At 36.8% G+C, this 19,912-nt stretch overlaps 1 protein-coding gene across 3 annotated transcripts; it reads left to right on the forward strand.

The window, feature by feature from the left end:
* Nucleotides 1-1,059: 1,059 nt before the first annotated feature.
* Nucleotides 1,060-13,379, forward strand: LOC116723962 (uncharacterized). 3 transcript variants are annotated; one of them, XM_032569209.1, is made up of 5 exons: nt 1,114-1,354; nt 6,187-6,231; nt 6,534-6,596; nt 10,327-10,464; nt 11,281-13,379. In XM_032569209.1, exons 3-5 carry the CDS (start codon nt 6,586-6,588, stop codon nt 12,839-12,841), a joined length of 1,710 nt encoding a protein of 569 aa, XP_032425100.1. In that variant the 5' UTR covers nt 1,114-1,354; nt 6,187-6,231; nt 6,534-6,585; the 3' UTR covers nt 12,842-13,379. The 3 variants fall into 3 exon arrangements, with proteins under 3 accessions (XP_032425101.1, XP_032425100.1, XP_032425099.1); XM_032569208.1 differs by having other exon boundaries at nt 6,561-6,596; XM_032569210.1 differs by lacking the exons at nt 10,327-10,464; nt 11,281-13,379 and adding an exon at nt 7,185-9,826 and having other exon boundaries at nt 1,060-1,354; nt 6,561-6,596.
* The last annotated feature ends 6,533 nt before the right edge of the window (nt 13,380-19,912 follow it).

Raw genomic sequence — 19,912 nt, forward strand, 5'->3', positions numbered from 1 at the left:
CTCGGAGTGTTGTCTTGATCCTTTCATGTATGCTTGAGAAATCAAGCTGTGCAAAATGCCTGGGTGGACATAGCCATGCCTTTGAGGCAGTAGGAGGTTTTTAAAGAGACAGTAGCCCATTTTCAAGGCATTCACATAGTCAATTTTCTTTTATATCTTATTTGATACATATGGCATTTTTACAGCTGAAGGTGACATGGCTACTTCATTATGCTGTTAGATTGAACTAGCAAAAACATAGTTGCAATTAGAATTGAATGGACAGAGGCAGGCAGTGGGAATCAAACCAGCAACCCACTGACTGTGAGACAAACTCCTACAAGTGTCGGCACTTTTTCTTATTAGATACATATGCAATGCAGTATAACTCAGCAGCTGTATTTAACTCCACAAACGTCACACTCCTGCACAGGAACAAGACACAACGTTCTGCAATTTAAGCTCTTATTGCTCCCCAGTTCATATCTGTTTTAATCTACATGTAAAGCTTTTATGCCAATCTTGTTTTTGGATGTGCTCGTGAATAAATTGGATTTTATTAAAAACCTAAAAAATAGAATGATGTCTGAACAGCTGTTAAAATTATTTTTTAGTCGGTTACCCAAAAGAAAAACTCCCTTTGTATTTTTTCATACTCACTGAGTCTGTTCATACAATATTACATGCAGCATAATAATAAAATTAGTACATCTTAAACCCCAAGTTTCATTTTGTAAAATGAAATGCATTTCTGAAAACCTTATCTGAACACTCCCATCAGCCATCATGAGGGTGTTTCCACAGCCAGGGTGTTTCAAAGACGTCTGTTGACATGATAAAATACATACATAAGAGATACTATTGTTTGCTGTGGAAGATAACATTTCCTGATCAGCAACATATTTGCAAGTCAGATTTGCTTCCCTTGTTTTTCATTATGGTATGTAAAACACAAACCTGGGAGGAATCAATATACTGTATCTGTTTAACCTCATGGTTTATTTTGCTAGTGATGACTCTTTCATTTTTTTGGGCAATCCCATTAATTTTTATCAACATTTTCTTGATAGTGTAAAAGACACGTGCTGAGCAATCTAACAATTTTCCTGAAGTCCTTGGAAGAAAACCAGGCCTACATTATAATCATGTCTATTAGTAAGTACAAGGTGTGTGAAGTCAAATCAGAAAAAGGAAAAAAAAAAAAGACATGTGCTCACTGTGTTCCACACGGACCTAAAAGAGGGACGGACAAGGGGAAAAAAGCGGAAGAGAAAGCCAAACAAAGAGAAATGGAGTTTGAGGACACTTTTGATCAGAGATCCTGGTCAATTTGTGCAGATCTGGACGAATCTGTAGATGGGCGGAGAGGCAGCCGGTAAGACAGAAGCTGTATTATTGTGAGATCGGACTACAAGATTACTCACGTTCCTCCAGCAGGCCTCCAGCTTTACCGGTCAATTAACACCTATTAACCGTTCTTGACATCTACTGTTTCTTGTCAGTCATTAAGGGTTTTGTACAAAACAAGCCCTAAAATAGATCATCTACACAAACTTCATGGCTCCATTTGAAAATGACAAATCTCCACATGTAACCCACGTGATTGCCATGACCAAACCACCTTCCTTTTACGTTCTGGGATCCTCATGCGTGTTTCCGGGTTTTCCCATATGCTGCTGCTCACTGTGGTTGTTGGAGTGTATTGTTTGTAAAACAACCTGAAACCTCCAAATCTGAATTGAGTAATACATGAAACTTGTTGATCGGTGGTAAGTTATTTTACTAACTACGATCTGACACAATGTTGTACCTGCAACAATAGCACCGCTAATGTTATTTCCCTCCCGCTGTGGTGCTCACCAAGTTGTGATCTGGTTGACAACTGGTATAGCTTCCCGCTGCTACATTAGAATGGTTAACATTGCATCAACCTCCTCAAACAATTCACTACTCGACGGTGAGTCGATATCATATCTAAGCATAGAGTGTTATTCCTGGAGTTACAGGCTACGCTCCGCCAGCCAGCATTAGGTATAAACTCGACTATCATTTGCTCAGGTCAGTTCAATCCACTTAATTAATTACTGAATGTAAAACCAAACTAAATAAGCTGAATGAAAGGCAATACCTTTAATATTTAAAGGCATTTCCCCTGGTCCTAGATTTGATTATTTTTATGATTATTTTGTTAGTTGGAAGAGTAGGAACCTTTATTTTTTTTAACAATTATTATACAATGAAATACTCCATAATAGATTTTAAACAAAGAACAAAACCTTTTTTACAGGGCTAAGCATTGTTTTTAACAAATAAAAGTACTGTATAAACGTTTTTCTTTTTTTTTTTTTTTACTAATAACTACTATACTGAAAAATAGTAATTTTAATCATCAATACGAAGTGAAGGCTTCAAATTGCGGAGATCAGCACCGCCCCACCGCGACCCGAGTCATTGGATTAGACCGGGGAAAAAATGATTATGAAAAAAATACAAAGTGCAGGTGGACAAATAGTGATTCACCTGCATTTCACTGCTCTTCTGACTGAGCCGCTGCATCCTGACTCCGCTCTGCCACGTTTTTTTCTTCTAAAGCCCGCGGTGCAGGTGTGTTTTTTCGAGAGAAGAACATAGTTATCAGTAGCTGTTGTCACTCTTTTTTCTTCTGGGCAAAAAGATTCTTATAAACCGACATGCCACCATCGATTATGTTAAATTTGGCAAGCTGGGCGTGCCGTGGTGGCGTAGCGGTTAGCGCGACCCATATTTGGAGGCCTTGAGTCCTCGACGCGGCCGTCACGGGTTCGACTCCCGGACCCGACGACATTTGCCGCATGTCTTCCCCCACTCTCCTTCCCCGTTTCCTGTCTGCCTACTGTCATATAAGGGACACTAGAGCCCACAAAAGACCCCCTGGAGGGGTAAAAAAAGAAAAATAATTTGGCAAGCTGTTTTACGTACGTGTACATATTACCCGCAAAGTTATTGACACCCAGGTAGAGAAGAAGCAGAGAGACTGTTTAGCCAATCAGAATGCAGAACACAATGCACGATGCAAATCCGCGAAGCAGCGAGACCGTGAAAGGTGAACCGCGAAATAACGAGGGTTCACTGTAGATAGATAGATGGATCTATATAATGTTTTCTGGCCTTTTAATGTGCTATTACAAGATCACATACTGACTGGAATCAAGTCACATTTTTGTGCTACGTGTCATGCTGTGCATTTTAAAATGTTCCATCTAAATACATCTGAGCCAACAATGTCAGGGTTTGTATGAGAGGAATGTGAAGATAGCACTGATTCTGTTAAAGTGATAGCATTGTGTTGCTGTCAGACAAAATGTTTCCTCACAAGTGACATATCTGTAAGAAAGATGTCTTTCAACTAGTCATCAAGATTGGACGCAAAATTCTATGACATTATAAAAAACATCAATAGCAGGTAATTGATTGTTCTAACGTAAAACAAATATCAAGCATTTTGCAATAAGCAACTATAAATGGGAATTAAACCGTTATCTGGTGCCTTGAATCCCCTCCTGCCCCATTAAGCCCTAAATAGTAGCCAGAACATCAGGAAGACATGTCATCATCAGCCCCACTGGGCCCCACACAGAAAATAGCTGACTACTTAGTATTATTCACATTACAATTTAGGAAAAAACATGACAAAAAACCAAATGCTCCAAGGAAAGCAAGTGCATTGCTATTTTTTCTGGAAAAGAATGTTATTATTATTATTTCTCAAAATAAACAAATAAAAAAGTATTACATGTCTGAGATTTTGTGACTGAGGTCAGATTTTCTTCAATTGACAAAAATAATTTAAAGGCACTAATGTGTGGATTATACCAGGGACCACAAAGCTATTTTAAATCAAATGCAGCAGAAAAACAAAACAAAGACCATAAATGATCAATTATTCATCCTTGTTAAGCACATTATTATAAATAAATTAGTTTTAGGTGTTTGGAGGAGTGACATGTCTTGCGTGCCATGCCGGGCATGTTGGAATGTTTTATCAGAAAACAGTTGACACCAACCATAGCAGGGTGTTTCAGTACACTGGTTCTGTATGAAACAACCGTCATCTGACTTTACAAAGATAACAAACCAGCTTAAAGCTGATGATAGCTCAAAAAGACTTTGCTTCTTTTTACTAAAGTGAAAATATATGATGCTGAAACAATACAATGACAGACATAAACTGTGGATTAGGAGCAGACATAAACTCCTTTTGCAAAGTTCATCTAAATAAATGTCTACAGCTGCTTTGTAGATCAGTCATTAGAATCAAGGCAACGGAAGAACTGAAACAATATATTCCTCTGTGGGACATTGCTTTAAAATCCACTGGGCTTTGAGTCAGAAACCTGGAATCAAGTCAAACTTTGGTAACACAGACATTATACCTACAATACACTATAAATACAATGGAGCAGAAATTTTTAATATCATTAAAACATTTTCTAAGTTCTGTAGATGTGAGAAAACAATTGCAACCTGTGCACTCAGATGTCAGATGGAACCTTGATGTAAAAGAGCCAATCAAGAAACCATCTACTATATATTGGTATGATTTCTGTAGAGCCAAGTTGCCCTTCAACATTCAGACAACCAGCTTATCCACAAGCCTAATATGCTGTGACAGGTCATGTGAAAGCAAATAGAGTAAATAAAGGTAAATATTTTGCAGTTACCAAAGTTTAAATAAAACAAAAATATGTCATAAACATATTTTCACTTTAGTATTGCTTTTATAAAGTATTTTATTGCCAGAAAACATCCTTCCAAATAATCAAACTTGTCAGCATGTTGGCTTGTCTTTTCAGTCATTATAAACATATTTTAATAATTTTGTATAATTCCTAACAGGATAATTAAAAAATATGTTCTCAGTACCTAAATATATCCAGAAATTACTGAAAATGACATATGAAAAGTGTAACTTACAGTGAGTTGTGTTTTCAATCATGTCCTTAAAACTTCAATAAAAAGATTTATAATCTGATTCAGAAAAAACTTCTAATAATAAATTAGCCACAAATAAAATATTTCACAATGAATCATGCGGTCTCAGTATAAGGCTAAAAGATCTTTATTATGATAACATTTGTTATCCAGTACATCTCAACAGTGGTTTGAAAAAATGAAACTTTAGATACCATGTTGTGCATTTTAAAATGCCCTATCTGAACACAGCCTACACCAACCATAACAGCTGGTTCAGATCAGTGGTTGTGAATGAAACAGTCTTCTGACATTGCAAAGCAATGAGGGTAAAATCAATAAAGCTGCTATGAAAATATTTAGTTTCAGTTTACTGCAGTGATATATTTTTTTCCAACGTAGGTTGAAAAATATCTACTGAAAGGCAGTCAAGCTTCTGCTAATAAAAAGTTCGAAATACTTATGTTAATATAATTATAATGATAAATGAGAAACTCATTACTCTGCACAAAGTTGAAAGAAAAATAAAATTTCTTTTTGTTTTTCATCAAGGAGTGGAAATGCCTGGTCTCCAGCCAAGAAAAATAAAATGTCAAGTCATCCACTGATGCACACATTTTACTGTCAGCATTCCTCAGTTAGTTTGGATGAAAGGGGAGCCTGATGTGCTAGCAATGAAAGCAATTAATTATGTTTTAATTCAGGATTTAGAAGTCCAGTCCTATGAAGGCATTTTGCATAAAACAAATTTGTTGTTGGTAGCTCTAAAAGACAGATAGTTGTAGTTCAAATCAGGCAGGACATCTAATGCTCATCATTAGGACATCATTTCCTTCACAGATTATCAAGAGTTTTAATTAAACTAGTTAAATTAGTTTAACACTTGATTTTGTCATTTATCTTGAGAAATGCTATAAAAGATACTGTAAAGATAAATGTTTCCTAGTACAAAGAAACAGTTGAACTGATTACCAGATGCCTAAACAATGTAAATTTAAGTTTATTATTTTGATAATGTTATACATTTACTGAAAACAAAACTGAAATATTGAGGAATGAAACACTGGACTCAGTTTCATTAGCAGCTACACTGTTTAGGACAGACTTTATCAACCAGAGGAGGTAAAGAAAGCTTTCAGCATAGTTCTGCTGAACAAAAAACGCTTCAGTGAAATCATGTGACCAGAGTTTCCTCCCCTTCTTGTAGAATATAAAACTCTGAATGCTGACTTCTCTTTACTCTTCTTGCTTTCATAGCCTCACTGAGCATTGTAAAGAGCAGTAGTGTGGTTGTCTGCACAGGTAGGAAAACTTTCTAATGTTACAAGGTTAGAATAAAAACTGAAACATCAAGCTGACATGTTTGTTTTTTTCATTACATTTTTGAAGGACCACTTAAACTGTTCAACAATTTGATGAATATGAACGTAGTTTTACAGCTGATTTGATTTTTTAAAACACACATCTGCTAATTCCAGTTGTGCTTTCTCTGTTAGGTCACTTACTGTATGTGTACTGTATACAACAAAGTGTGTCTAATGAATTACTTTAACACACTGACATAAAAACAGATAACAGTGACTTTACTATTTGTTTTTCATTAGTCATAAAAACCTGTTTCAACCTCACAGGAGTGATCTTCAAGACTTCATCATCATGCAAAGAATGTAAGTAAAAACATTTATTGTTACAGTTTATGTAAATCTGTACTTATCAATCTATAAAAACATATTTAACATGTTTCCAATCACTTTATCATTATGCAAAGTAAAAGGAGACTAAATAAGATCTTTTTCAAGATAGAGAGAAGTTATAAATTAACTGAAGATATAGTTTTATAGTATTAAAAAGGACAAATGTCTGTATGTTGTACGTAAGGGGAGTTATTAAAAAATATTTTTACAGTTGCTTTACAATAAGAAGTTTGTACATAGTAAAAAAATACTGGGGGATTGTGTCTAAAATGCCTTCTCAAAGACCGATTTTATTATTACATTGATCTCATTCACATGCGTGAGTAAGAAGAATGTCACATAATTTAGCCCGTTAAAGTTTTAGGTTCTTCGCAGCTGCCTCTAATCAGTTAGCAAGAATTACTTGAATAAAACATAAAACAAGCTCATATGCTCATAAATTAAGCTCATGGTCTTCATAATAAAGAAGAAAAAGCAAACAGAAGAGATTATTTTATTTGTATTACTCTACTCCATTTGGGAGAGGAATTTAAGCTAGTAAATTATTAACTTTTTCAACAGGAATACATCATCTAAATTCAAGGACATCATCTCAAAATGTCTCCTGGTCCAGTCAGGATCCCCATCCGTTTTCCAACTAAACACAAAAAAAGAGGACTTTGGACCTCTGACTAGGATAACTCTCGGAAAGAAAAATTTGAACAAGGCCAACAGAACAGTGCTGCTGGTTGGTGAAACAGGAGCAGGAAAGTCTACTGTCATCAATGCTCTGGTCAACCACACCATGGGAGTGAAGTTTGAGGATGAGGTCTGGTTTAAAATTGTAGAAGATGAGAAGAGAGGGCAGACTGAAAGCCAGACATCAGATGTGATGGTTTACGAGATCTTTGGGTTTGAAGATCAAACTCTGCCATTCTCTTTGACCATCATTGATACGCCTGGATTTGGAGACACCAGAGGGATTGAAAAAGATTTTATTGTCAGTCAAAGATTGTTTGACTTGTTTCGATCAGATGAGGGAATTCAGGAGATTCACGCTGTAGGTCTGGTGGTGAAGGCCACAGATAATCGAGTGAATGATCGCCTTTCATACGTCTTCAATTCAGTCATGTCTCTGTTTGGGAAAAACCTGGAGAAAAGCATTGTGGCTCTCATAACTCACTCAGATGGAAGACAACCTAAAAATGTTATTCAAGCTCTTGAAGCTACAAAAATAAGATGTGCCAAAAATGAAAAGAATCAACCTATTTATTTTCTTTTTGATAACTCCCAAAGTGATGACCGATCAGAGGACACTGAATTTCTAAAAATTGCTACTGAAATTTCAGAGAGAGGATTGAGAACCTTTACAGCCTTCTTGGAGAAGAAAACAGCCCAAAAACTGATAATGACTACAGATGTCCTGAATGAACGCATCAGCCTGACAGCCTGTATCCAAAACCTGCAGGAGAGAATCCTACTAATAGAGCAGAGACAAGAGGAACTCAAACAAACTCATGATGCGCTCGTCAAACAAGTAGAAGACATGAATAAATCAGAGACGTTCACTGTTGAAGTCGATGTTGTTTTCAAAGAAAAGGAGCCTCTGAAAAGTCAAAAACTTTTTTTCAGGCAAAATATTTTTGAGAAAGCAATGGTCTGCACCATCTGTAAGGAGAACTGCCACTATCCTGGCTGCACACTTGTTCGCAGTCCCCAACATTGTGAGGTCATTAGAAAAGGGCATTGCACTGTCTGTACTGGTAAATGTCCTGCATCAGCTCATGTGAAGGAAAACTGGAGATATGTCACTAAGACCAAGAAGGTTAAGAAGACTGTAGGAGTTCAAAAAGAGATAGAGAGAGAGAAGGGTGATGTTGAGAAAAACTTTAATGTTGTAAAAGGTCTTGTAAATGAAATACAGAAACTGAGATCAGAGAAGTTCCAGCTCATCAATGAAGCGTACCAACATGTTATCACACTGGAGGAGATTGCCCTCAAAGTTAATGCTGGGGCCACTTTAGTTCACTTGGATTTCTTGATTGCAAAGATGAAGGAAATAGGAGACACTAAGAAAGTTCAGAAACTGGAAGAGATGAGAACCGAAATGGATGAAGGGACCAAATTAGCACTGCAGTATTTGTGGGGCAGAGTAACAACCGTGTAAAAAAGGGAAGAATCAACAGTCACAACAAATCTGTGACAAGTTTAACAAGAAAGTCTCATTAGGTGCATGACTCTGAAAAGGTTGTACTTCATGAAACTTTGATATAAAACTTTGATTAGGTTTTTAATAAAGGAATTTACCAAAGTATTTTGATAAAGGGAAAATGATTTAATTATTTAAGATAATAAATTGCATCTTTTGTTCAACTACTATTTTTTAATCTTTGTGGTAATGTAACTTGAGAATATGATGTACAATATCAGAGAAAACAGAGTAATTAACCAGAGACTGCATCTCTTGCTTCTTGTAACGAGAAACAAGAGTAACAAGGAGCAAACCAACAAATATTTTATGACAAAAATGATGTATCATTATAATGACGAACTCCAATTAATAGACTGCAAACTTAATAAATTAGTAGTATGTTGGGAACTGTTACTTTTACAATCTTTTCCATGATTCCAATAGTTTGAATAAATGTTAAAATATTCAGAAATATGATTATGTGCAGCTATGTTCAACAGTAATTACACTACTCATTGTAACCGGTGTATTGTATTTAACAATGGGTAGGTTAGTGTTGGTATGATTCTGACTGTGAAACAATCTATTGGAAAAATACTTAGATTTAAATGTTTTGATACCATTTTGATGGCACAAAATATTGATACAATTTGAAACATATATCAAAAAGAAATATTGAAAATTGTTTTTGTTTTACCTCCTTCTTCTTAAGTATTTTCTTGAACTAAACTGAATTAGTTCAGTTGAAATTCAGATGTTCTCCAACACAATTTGCCTTAAAAGTACATTTTGACAATGCAGTTTTGACTTGTACTGTATAATACATTACTTTTAGCTGTAAAATAGACTTGAAATGCTGTCTAAGTTTAGCTCAATATTTTGGACCATTAATAGAGTTTCTTTATTTCCTTTGTGATATAATCAGAAATGAAGTTGTGACTAACTATGACTGTATATATCCTGAGACACTCCAGTTAATGTTCTGCATAAAATGATTGGTCTTCTGTGAATTAAATATTTGATAAAATCAGTATGCTCTGTGTATGTTTATTGGATCTCACTCAAATCAGTGATTGGATCTGTACAGAAACTAATATCTGTTTAAATTCAGACTGTCAGTGTGAAAATGTAATATTAAAGTTTAAAGAAACTTTCAAAATTAGACTGGAAATATCCTCTACAAATTCATACTCTACCAGTGTATTTTGGATTATAAGTCTTTAAAACGATAGTCTGCCCTTGCTTTTAGTCCCTTGAAACCTCCATCAGAACCTGGAGCAGGAACAAGTGTAATTTGCTCAGTTTTTTCCTTCTTATATACTTCTGATATTAAATACCCAGTATGTGTGACATTGCCATCTAAGATGTGCCTTTATGCAGAAAATGACTATTATTCTGCTGCATTTATATTCTATTTATTTTTAGTTTGAACAAAAACAAATATCTACCGATGTATCTTAAATAAAGCCTGATAATAAACTGACCTTAAACATAGATAGAAGATGGTTTTTATGCTTATGTTCTATGTTCCAGTAAATCTCCAAGCAAGGTTAGTGACTCAAAGTGTCCGCCTTCATCTTCTACCTCACCGGCTCGTACACCTGCTCCTCTGCCTCGAACTAAACTGAGAGCAGGACCCCCCTCTCTAGACATCAGCAGTGCAGCAGTGAGGTATGTAACGAGGAATCTCACTGTCTTCCCTGCAGCTAATGTTTAAAACATCCATGACAAGATTCCAGGTCTCCTAACAAACACTAACACCTGTAACCTTATTGTTCGAGCTGTGTATCCACCACAAGGCAAATGAATCACACATTTGCAAAGTTGAAAATGGTATCAATCAATGATTGCTACAATCACTCACTATTCCAACTACTGACTCACCACCAGGTGGCGCTCTGTGTCTGAATAAGGTGGTTTTATACCAGAGAGCTTGGCTATGACAAAATTGTACCAAGCTTTTCCACTGTAACCAATAGGAAAATTCAACTGCTTAGGTACTATTTGCCCTAAGGAGGGCAACACTAAGGCAGTTCTACGTAAAATATTTCAGAACTTAATTTACATGAAAATTAAAAATTCACTCAAAATTCACTAAATTCACTCAAACATAAAAATAGAACCCTAAATAACCAATTTATACAGTTTATAAGTAAAAAACACATTTAGTTTATAAAGGACATGATGCAAAGGACAAGTGGAAAAAACCTGAAATCACTCTGAAGGTATTGCTGATTATACTTTAGGTTAATATTCCTTTGGTGGTTTTATTATTTTGACTCCATCCAAGCTATTGTAATTTATAGTACTTCCTAGATTTAAACTTCCCATATACTGAAGTCATTGGGTCTTAAATGTTTTTAAGGCTTTAATATAAGCTTGATAAATATTTAATATTGTTACTTTTAACAACTAGTTTTGAAAGGATGAAATCAGTATACAGGATAAGTTTTCAAAATGGTTTGAGTAAGTTTGTTTCTCTTCTAGGAATTGCACACTGGACACCATAATCTCCAGAAGTACTCTGATTCAGTCAGGAAATCCATCTGTTTACCAGCTGAGGCCAAAAAAGGAAAAATCTGCAAAGCTGACAAAACTGACAGTTGGTGAAAAAGATGGATGCAAGAGACATAAAACAATCCTATTGGTTGGTGAAACAGGAGCAGGAAAATCCACTTTCATCAATGCACTGGCCAATTTCACCATGGGAGTGAAGTTTCAGGATGAGGTTTGGTTCCAAATCGTGGAGGAGGTGGACCATGAAACGTCTGAAGTGATTGTCTATGAAATATTTGGTTTTGAAGGTAAAGCCATACCCTACTCTTTGAGCATTATCGATACTCCGGGATTTGGAAGCACCAGAGGGATAGAACATGATGTTAACATCAGTCAGCGATTACTTGACTTGTTTCAATCAATGGATGGTGTTCATGCAATTCATGGAGTGGGTCTGGTAATGAAAGCAAGCGATAATCGTCTCAGTGACCGACTGATGTATATCTTGAATTCCATCATGTCGCTGTTTGGAAAAAACATAGAAGACAACATCGTAGCTCTCATCACTCACTCAAATGGAAGAACACCAAACAATGTCCTTCAAGCTCTTGAAGTTTCAACCATTAAATGTGCCAAAAATGAGAAGAAGCAGCCTGTCTACTTCTTGTTTAATAACTGTCAGAGCGAAGACCGGAACGAACTAGCAAAATACCTGGAAGGGGCCAATAAGATAACAGAGAAAGGACTGACAGAGTTCACTGCCTTTCTGGAAAAGGCGCAACCTCAAAATGTGAAGGCAACGGTTGTTGTTATAAAGGAGCGCAGTGAACTCACAGCCTGCATTCAAAATCTGCAGGAAAGAATAATTGAAACGGAACAAAAACAGGAGCAAATCAGACAAATTCAACATGACCTGATTAAATATAAAGAAGAGATGAAAAAGAATGAACATTTTACTATAGAAATAGAGGAGTCCTACAAAGTCAAAGAACCTATAAATGCCAAAAACCAGTTTAAAGGTGGTTCTTTTGAAGGAGCTATGTGCTGTACTCGCTGTGAGGAGAACTGTCACTATCCTGGATGCATTCTGGCCCCAAGTCCTGCCTTCTGTGATGTCATCACAGCAGGTCACTGCATTGTTTGCAGTGGGAAGTGTCCCACATCTGATCATGTGAAAGAAAATTGGAGATATGTGACCAAAACAAGAAAAGTTAAGATGACTCTGAAAGAAATAAAGCAAAAGTATGACAACAGTAAAACTGAAAGAGAGAAAAACTTGAGTTACTTAGAAAGTCTGGAGACAAAAATTAAACATCTGACTGCAAAGAAACATGAGCTGCTGGATGAGTCCTACAAGCATGTTGTCAAACTAGAAAAGATTGCTCTGAAAGTTGATTCAGCATCTACTTTAGTCCACCTGGACTTTCTGATTGAGAAGATGGAAGAGAAAGGAGACAAGAAAGTCCACAAACTAGAACGAATTAAAAGAAACATGGATGAAGGAAGCAGAGCAGCTTTACAATACCAGCATATTGCAGAGAATCAGCTGTAGATGCAACGATGAGGTCATTATTCTGACTTAACTGATTAAATCTCTGATGTTACTTTTTTCATGTAATACAAAATAAATTTATCATCAAACAAAATGTGGTGGAGGGAAAATCTTGCTCATTTGCCACATAATTCATTATGAAACAGCAAAAAGGTTATGTGTCAACTACAGGAATACAGACAACATTAATGGTCTGGTTTATTAAAGATGTCATAAAACATAACTATGATTAATGGTGGAGATTATTGTAGGCACAATTGTGTTTATTTGTAGTTTCATTTCCACCCACACAGGTGGAGAGTGGTCAATTAAACTGTTTTAGGTAGAAAACATACTTTCAGTGTTCACAACAGTACTTTGACGACAGAAAAATAAAAAAAACATTGTTAAACACAAATAATAAGAATGTTCCAAAGTAATCTAAGATGCATATCTAGACTGCATGTATAAACAACTGTGAAGATAATTATTTCAAAAAGGCAATAAAGCATTTTTGTTCTTTAACCTAAAACTTTGATTAAACAGATTCGAAACCAAGCATGTTTGTCTCCTGGTTTCCCTGATGGTGCACCTTATGAAAAATTATATTCTTGGTTTTTTAATGCTGCACTAACTTAGAGATAGAGTGAGAAGTTCAGATATCCAGGAAGGACTCAGAGTAGAGCCGCTGCTCCTTCAGGTCAAGAGGAGCCATTTGAGGAGCTCGGGCATCTGATTCAGTCCCTGCTGGATGCCTTTCTGGTGAGGAGTTCATGACCCACCAGGAGGAGCCCTGGGGAAGACCCAGGACACGCTGGAGGGACTTCGTTTCTCGGCTGGCTTGGAAGTGCCTTAAGATTCCCCTGGCGAGAACAAGTGGTGGCGGAGAGGGAAGTCTGGGCGTTTTTACTTAGGCTGCTACCCCCGCAACCCGACCCCAAATAAGCAAAAGAAGATGGATGGATAATGGATGAATTGGTGAATGAATGGATGGATGGCTGGATAAATAAATGCACATACACACACACACACACACACACACACAATAGAATACAGACAGTAATGTTAGCTAGCTTGGTTAGCTAGCTAGTTTTGAGAAACATGCTCTTTCAATCCCCCCCAACTCTCCTACACGCCCCCATCCCCCCTCAAAAACACACACACACACATAACGGACGCTGACATTGTTCCAACATTGCTGTTGTAAAATTGCTGTAAAATATGAAAGGAATCTGTATTCCTTTCATATTGTAATTAACCTGCATTATAGACATGCAGGAATTTACTACCTTTTTATTTTAGAGGTAGTAATAAATTCCTACCTTTAGAAAGTATCTGTATCAGTAGTGGCAATACTGGCCCTGTATTTACTTGGCATCAGATCAATACCAAAATATGCAATATCATACACCTGTTGCTTGTTTAATAAGTATTCAAAGAGTAGAAGCTGCTCAGTGGCAGTCAACTAGATAGACAAGTTTAGAAAGTTCATGACGACAGAGAAAGTGTGGACAAAGAGCCCAACAGAAGATTCTTCAGATGCTCACAAGAGAAAACAGAAGGAGATCATAGAACGAATCCAACTCCAACCAAAGTCAAGCTGGGCCTCAATACACCACCTCTAGCAGATCATATGAAGCAGGAGAGGAGAGTGGAGAGCACATTCCAACCACAGATTGAAATTAGAAATATCTGGTTGGAGAATAGAATAGAATAGAATAGAATAGAATAGAATAGAATAGAATAGAATAGAAGTACTTTATTCATCCCAGCAGGGAAATTATTTCGCAGTTACAGCATAGAGACAAGACACACAACAACTACCACTGAGTAGTAGTTGTAGATAAAATAAAAATAAAATATAAAATGCTATAAATTGTAAAAATATAAAATGCTGTTAATATAAAAGCAGCTTAGAGCAGTCCTTGCAAAGATTCAAAAAATGCAGATATGTATATGTAAATATATGTACAGCAAGTGTGCCACAGTGCAGTTGTGCAAAATCGGACTGATTAGTGCAGAACAATGATTTAGCTTTTATTGTACAGTGAGATGGCCTGTGGCAGGAAGGATTTCCTGTATCTGTCCCTACGACAGCGGAGCTGGAGCAGCCTATGTGAGAAGGTGCTCCGCTGTCTGTCCACTATGTGGTGGAGAGGGCAAGCAGGGAAAGGAGACAGGATACAAAGAAACAACTAAATATCCTAAGAGAGATGATGATGAAAGAAACAGCTCATTGTGTTCTGGTACAAGAACACGCGAATGAAGACATACAAATATCACAAAAGCACAAAGTATCTTATGTGCTTGAGGTACATAGACACATAACCAAGTTTTTATCCCAGGTCCTTTTGTTATAAATTCTCATAGTCCATCAGTCTATCCATCCATTTTCTATACATGCAGGGGTTTGTAAACCCTGTACAGGTAACCAGTTAAATATTTGAGTGTTGGAAATCAAATTTAATTATCTTGAAACAACGTAATTACTTCTGTTCTCCACCAGATGAAGTTGTTCAAACTCAATGCTATCAGCTGCCCACTATCACTAGAGAAATGTATCAGCGTATAAATGAGTTTGAGTGCAAATGGGTGAATGTTGTTCTGGTGTATAGCTGTTTGAATGGTCAGTGAGAGTGGAAAATGACTAAATTAAGTTCTTTTCAAATACCTTAACCTAACTTTATAGAATATAGAAGGAGCACTTATTGAAGCACTAAAACTTGTCAGAATGTCCAACATTTACACAAAATAAAGACGCAGAACATGTTGATGCACTTTTTAAATTGTTGACTGTGTTCAATGATCTTGTATTTTTTGTTTTTATGATGTGAAGCACTTTGAACTGCCTTATTGCTGAAATGTGCGAATAAACTTGATTTTATTTGCTTTTTATAACCCTTTATCATAACAGCTACCTTTAAAAAACAGATGTAGCGCATGTTGATGCACTAAAATCCTTTAATTACAATATGAAAGGAATTTGTATTGTTTTCATATTGTAAGGAACTTGTGTATTAGCCATGAGTAGCACATCTTGATGTAATAAATACCTACCTCAGAAAAACCTACCTTTTTACAATAGGAGGTAACACATGGTTGACAAATTAAAAAAGTCAGAATATCCTACCTTGATCAAGTTCAGAGGTAACACACGGCTTGGGCTATAGCTTCAGATTAACAACTTACCTGAATTTCTAACTTTAGAATGAAACAGTGTGTGTAGTGAAATCAAAACTCAGTGAATATGAATGTTTAAGTGGCAAATGGCCTGTACTTGTGTAATGCTTTATGAAGTCCTGAGGACTCCAAAGCACGTTACATTACGCTGAGTCCTTCATCCATTATGTGAATACATGCTGACGGTGGTACGCTACATTGTAGCCCACAACTGCCCTGGGGTAGATTGCTAGAAATAAAAAAATAACATTTAATTCTTAATGTGACAACCAAAAGTGGGACCAAGTCATTGCTTTGCAAGTCTCTAGTCTTTATCTTCAAGGACAATTCCTCATTGGGGCGGGGGAGGTGACACAGGACAGAGGGTGGAAGGAGTAGTGACCCCTTGTATTTTTCTCCATGCTTATCAGGTCAAACCACATAGTGCAATACGATATCACTGGTCAATCTATCCGTCAAATTCTTATATTTTTTTTGCGTTGTATTTATATTTACTTATATTCTTATATTCTATATTCTTATTCCTGGTTTCTTGCATAATTTAAGGTTTTGGTTACTCACATTTGGTGTGTACCTTAGTATTTAATTTGTATTTTGTATTCTTTTGCACCTTTGCTTACTGTGTGTTATCTTTGTTTTTTGCCTGGGAGCTGCTGGTAACTTCAATTTCCTGAGGGAGTCTTCCCAAAGGATCAATAAAGTACAAGTCTAAGTCTAAGTCTGAGTCAGAAAAGTTCCAGGTCTTAAAATGGGAATTTGAAGTCCTTTCTGTCTTTTTTAACAATGTTGCAATTATTTGTTAAATGTAAATAATAGATAATGTGTACCATCTTAAATGTGCATTTATCTCAAACCATGATGAAACATGTGCAACTGAACTTACAAAGTACAAAAAGAGTAATTCTAAAATCATTCCTCTATATTTTAAAGCACAATTAAACTTAGCTGCAAGAAACATTCAGTCAAAAATTAACTGCCTGGAGTAAATCTATTCTAACATGTTTTTCTGATGCAGATGTCTTCAAGTACGTGATCTGTCCTCTAAACAGTCAATGTTGTGACGGAGAGAAGACTGAGATAAACTATCGTCATTAAGTTCAAGTGAAGAACCGTTTTCTGAATCGGAGCCCCGCTCACCTAACGGCAAAAACTAACAAGCTGCAACTTATTCATGGATGAGCACCAGATTTAAAAAAGCATGACAAAAACTGCAAGAAAATCAGCGTGGCCTGGAGAACACTAGCTAATAACACAAAGTTAGCTGAAATCAGCTATCTCATCATAGTAATGGAAATTACCACCTACTGCTCTTTATGCAACTTCAAATTTTGGGCAAAGTTGGACGTTGTTCCGTCTCCATCTGTGATTCTCATCTTGCATGTTGCACTTTGTTTTTTGTTGAGTACTTTGCAGGTAATGTAACCAAAAGAAACATGATAAAATAAACAATATTTCAATTGTTTTACCCAAAATGAATTACTTCTGCCCAGACACAACCTCTTACTGCGAACCAATCTGATGAATAAGAGCGTACGCTGAATTCAGCAGGTCCAATGAACAGACGAGATGCAGTCACATCTCTCCATCTGGGACTCTTGTCTACTCAGTCTCTCAGTAGCTTGCCATCTTCTGTCGGGGTAATAAAGACGAAACTGCTTCATCGGAGTAGTTAGAGACAACAGCTCTTCTTGGAGAATCTATCATTATTTCAGGTTCTTTCTGCAGGAACTCAGACAATCAGTTTCATGCAGCTAGTTTTATTTTCCGCTGGGGTAGAGACACCGGATGCAGACTGTATACTACGTATATACTTTACTTTGGCTTCAGGGATGTTTTTGAAGATGAAGTCTTTTCCTTCGCTAGTGAGATCAGTTTGGCCACACACAAATCCTCCCAAATACAGCCTGTGTGTGAGCAAACAGGAAGAAATGTTTGTCAGTGTTTGACCTCCCACAGATAATCAACACACTCACAAGATGGCAGCCAAAAACAAAGGACATAGCGACTGAAATGCTGCTTAGCAGCTGTTCTAAGTCTCACATGTACCTTTAAATACCGCTCTCGTCCAGCGGTGAGTGAACTGTTCATGTGTGTCCTCCGCAGCGCAGCCTGTGAGCCGCGAGCAAGTAGAAAAAATGCTGCTGCCATTTTGTAGATCTGTGACGTCACTAAGAAACAACTATTAATGGCTTAATATTGTGTACTCTGGGATTCAGGGTTTTTACCAGTCTCTGTTGATCTCTGTAGTTTCTTGTTCTCTCCCATGACAGAGCCCAACACTAATATGCCATTATACTACATTTTGTGTCCCCAGTGTTCAACCGTATGGTGATGAGGTGGTTTTACAGGCGTGTCCGAGAGACCTGGACATTTGCTGGTTAAATCCACGGCAAAAGGAAAAGTTCCTTGACAATTTTTAGATGCATCCCTGTTCCAACACTCCTGAATGAAATGGCTGCGTTCCCTCAGTCATCCAGCTCTGCAGAGGCCTGGAAACTAGTAGTTCATTAGGGTCAGCCAGGAAGAAAAGTAAACACAATAAACTGCCATTTCGAAACATTGTTCCTTACCACCACCATCCAAATGTCTGAGTACTGTTCATCTGAAACAATAACAAATTACTTTATGACAATTACTATACAGAGAAATGCATCCCAAAACAAAAGGCATGTAGAGGAACCTAATATTCATCAATCTAACTGGAACTCAGTCTAATGAAGCTCATTCGTCTCTAGGATATTTCTATTCTATTCTTGCTACAATATATGGAGTTAGTAGCTTTTGAACCTTTTTATTAGAGACAGTCCAGAATCATGTACAAAATAAGTTGTGCTTCCTGACCAATGCTGCTCTTATTTTATTTAAATCCACTCTCTAACTGCAGAGTAAACGTCTAATGCAGCGGAGCCCAAAGAGGGTGAACAGGTGAGCCAACACTGGGTGCTACACTAAACACGTTAGTTTAAAGGAAATAAGCTTCCGCATATACTTTTAAAACATTTCCCCACACAGCTTTGAGCTTTAGTCTTTTTCTGTTCACCATCATCATTAGCATTAGCGAGCACTAGCTACCTGGGCGTGTGAACACAGACATCAAAACTCAAACCACAAAGAAACGCTGGTCAGAAACTAAACTTACATCTAGCTAATAATAATCAGAATAATAATAATAATAATAACTTACCTCGAGTGAAAAACTTTATGATCTGCAGAATAACAAAAACCAGAAAGTGCGACGCTCTGAAGTGAACGGGGTCGGCCAGGCCGGAGCCCAGGGGCAAATCATCAGGGTAATGATGAGTTTTGTAATTTATCCAAGTATCTGTCAATCAACTTATACACACATTTGAGCAGCTTCTGGTTAATACATAGGTTTTGTTATATTGTTTGTCAGTCTACATTGCGTCAATCTCAGGGCCCCCTAGTGGCTGCGCTGGCACCTGAATGGTCCAAGAATATTAAAGGAGATCATTAATCCAAAGATTAGAAATCAGTACTCTGATTGGACCAACCAGCAAGGAAAACTTCACCATAAAATGAAGGGTTTCTGTCTTTGTGATGAAGAGTCAGTGTAAAACATGATGTAAATGAGAAATGCAGAAATATGTGATATGTCAGGCATAACATCGGTTGTTCATATCAGCCCGGTTTACTTAACCAACAACACTGCTGTCCTTACCTTTTCAGCAGCCGTTTCAATAGATATTTATGACTCTCAGGATGACATCAAAAGCTGCAGATGGTTGTTAATCAATCTGTATTTTCTACTGATCTTCGCCGACCTTTCCTGATGACGAGCATCTCCAGTGACCTTCTTTTCCATTGATATGGAGCCTGTGGAATCAAATAAAAATGAGTCACGGCCGAGTTTATATTGTTGTAGTTTTGATTTTCTTATTTCAAAGGACAGAA

Source organism: Xiphophorus hellerii, chromosome 8 (genome assembly GCF_003331165.1).
Source record: "Xiphophorus hellerii strain 12219 chromosome 8, Xiphophorus_hellerii-4.1, whole genome shotgun sequence".
NCBI classification, from domain to species: Eukaryota; Metazoa; Chordata; class Actinopteri; order Cyprinodontiformes; family Poeciliidae; genus Xiphophorus; species Xiphophorus hellerii.

Bases quoted from the DNA above. Each gene is read 5' to 3' on its own strand.
- LOC116723962 (XM_032569209.1), top strand. The intron at 10,465-11,280 runs GTATGTAACGAG...TTTCTCTTCTAG, and splicing joins ATCAGCAGTGCAGCAGTGAG to GAATTGCACACTGGACACCA.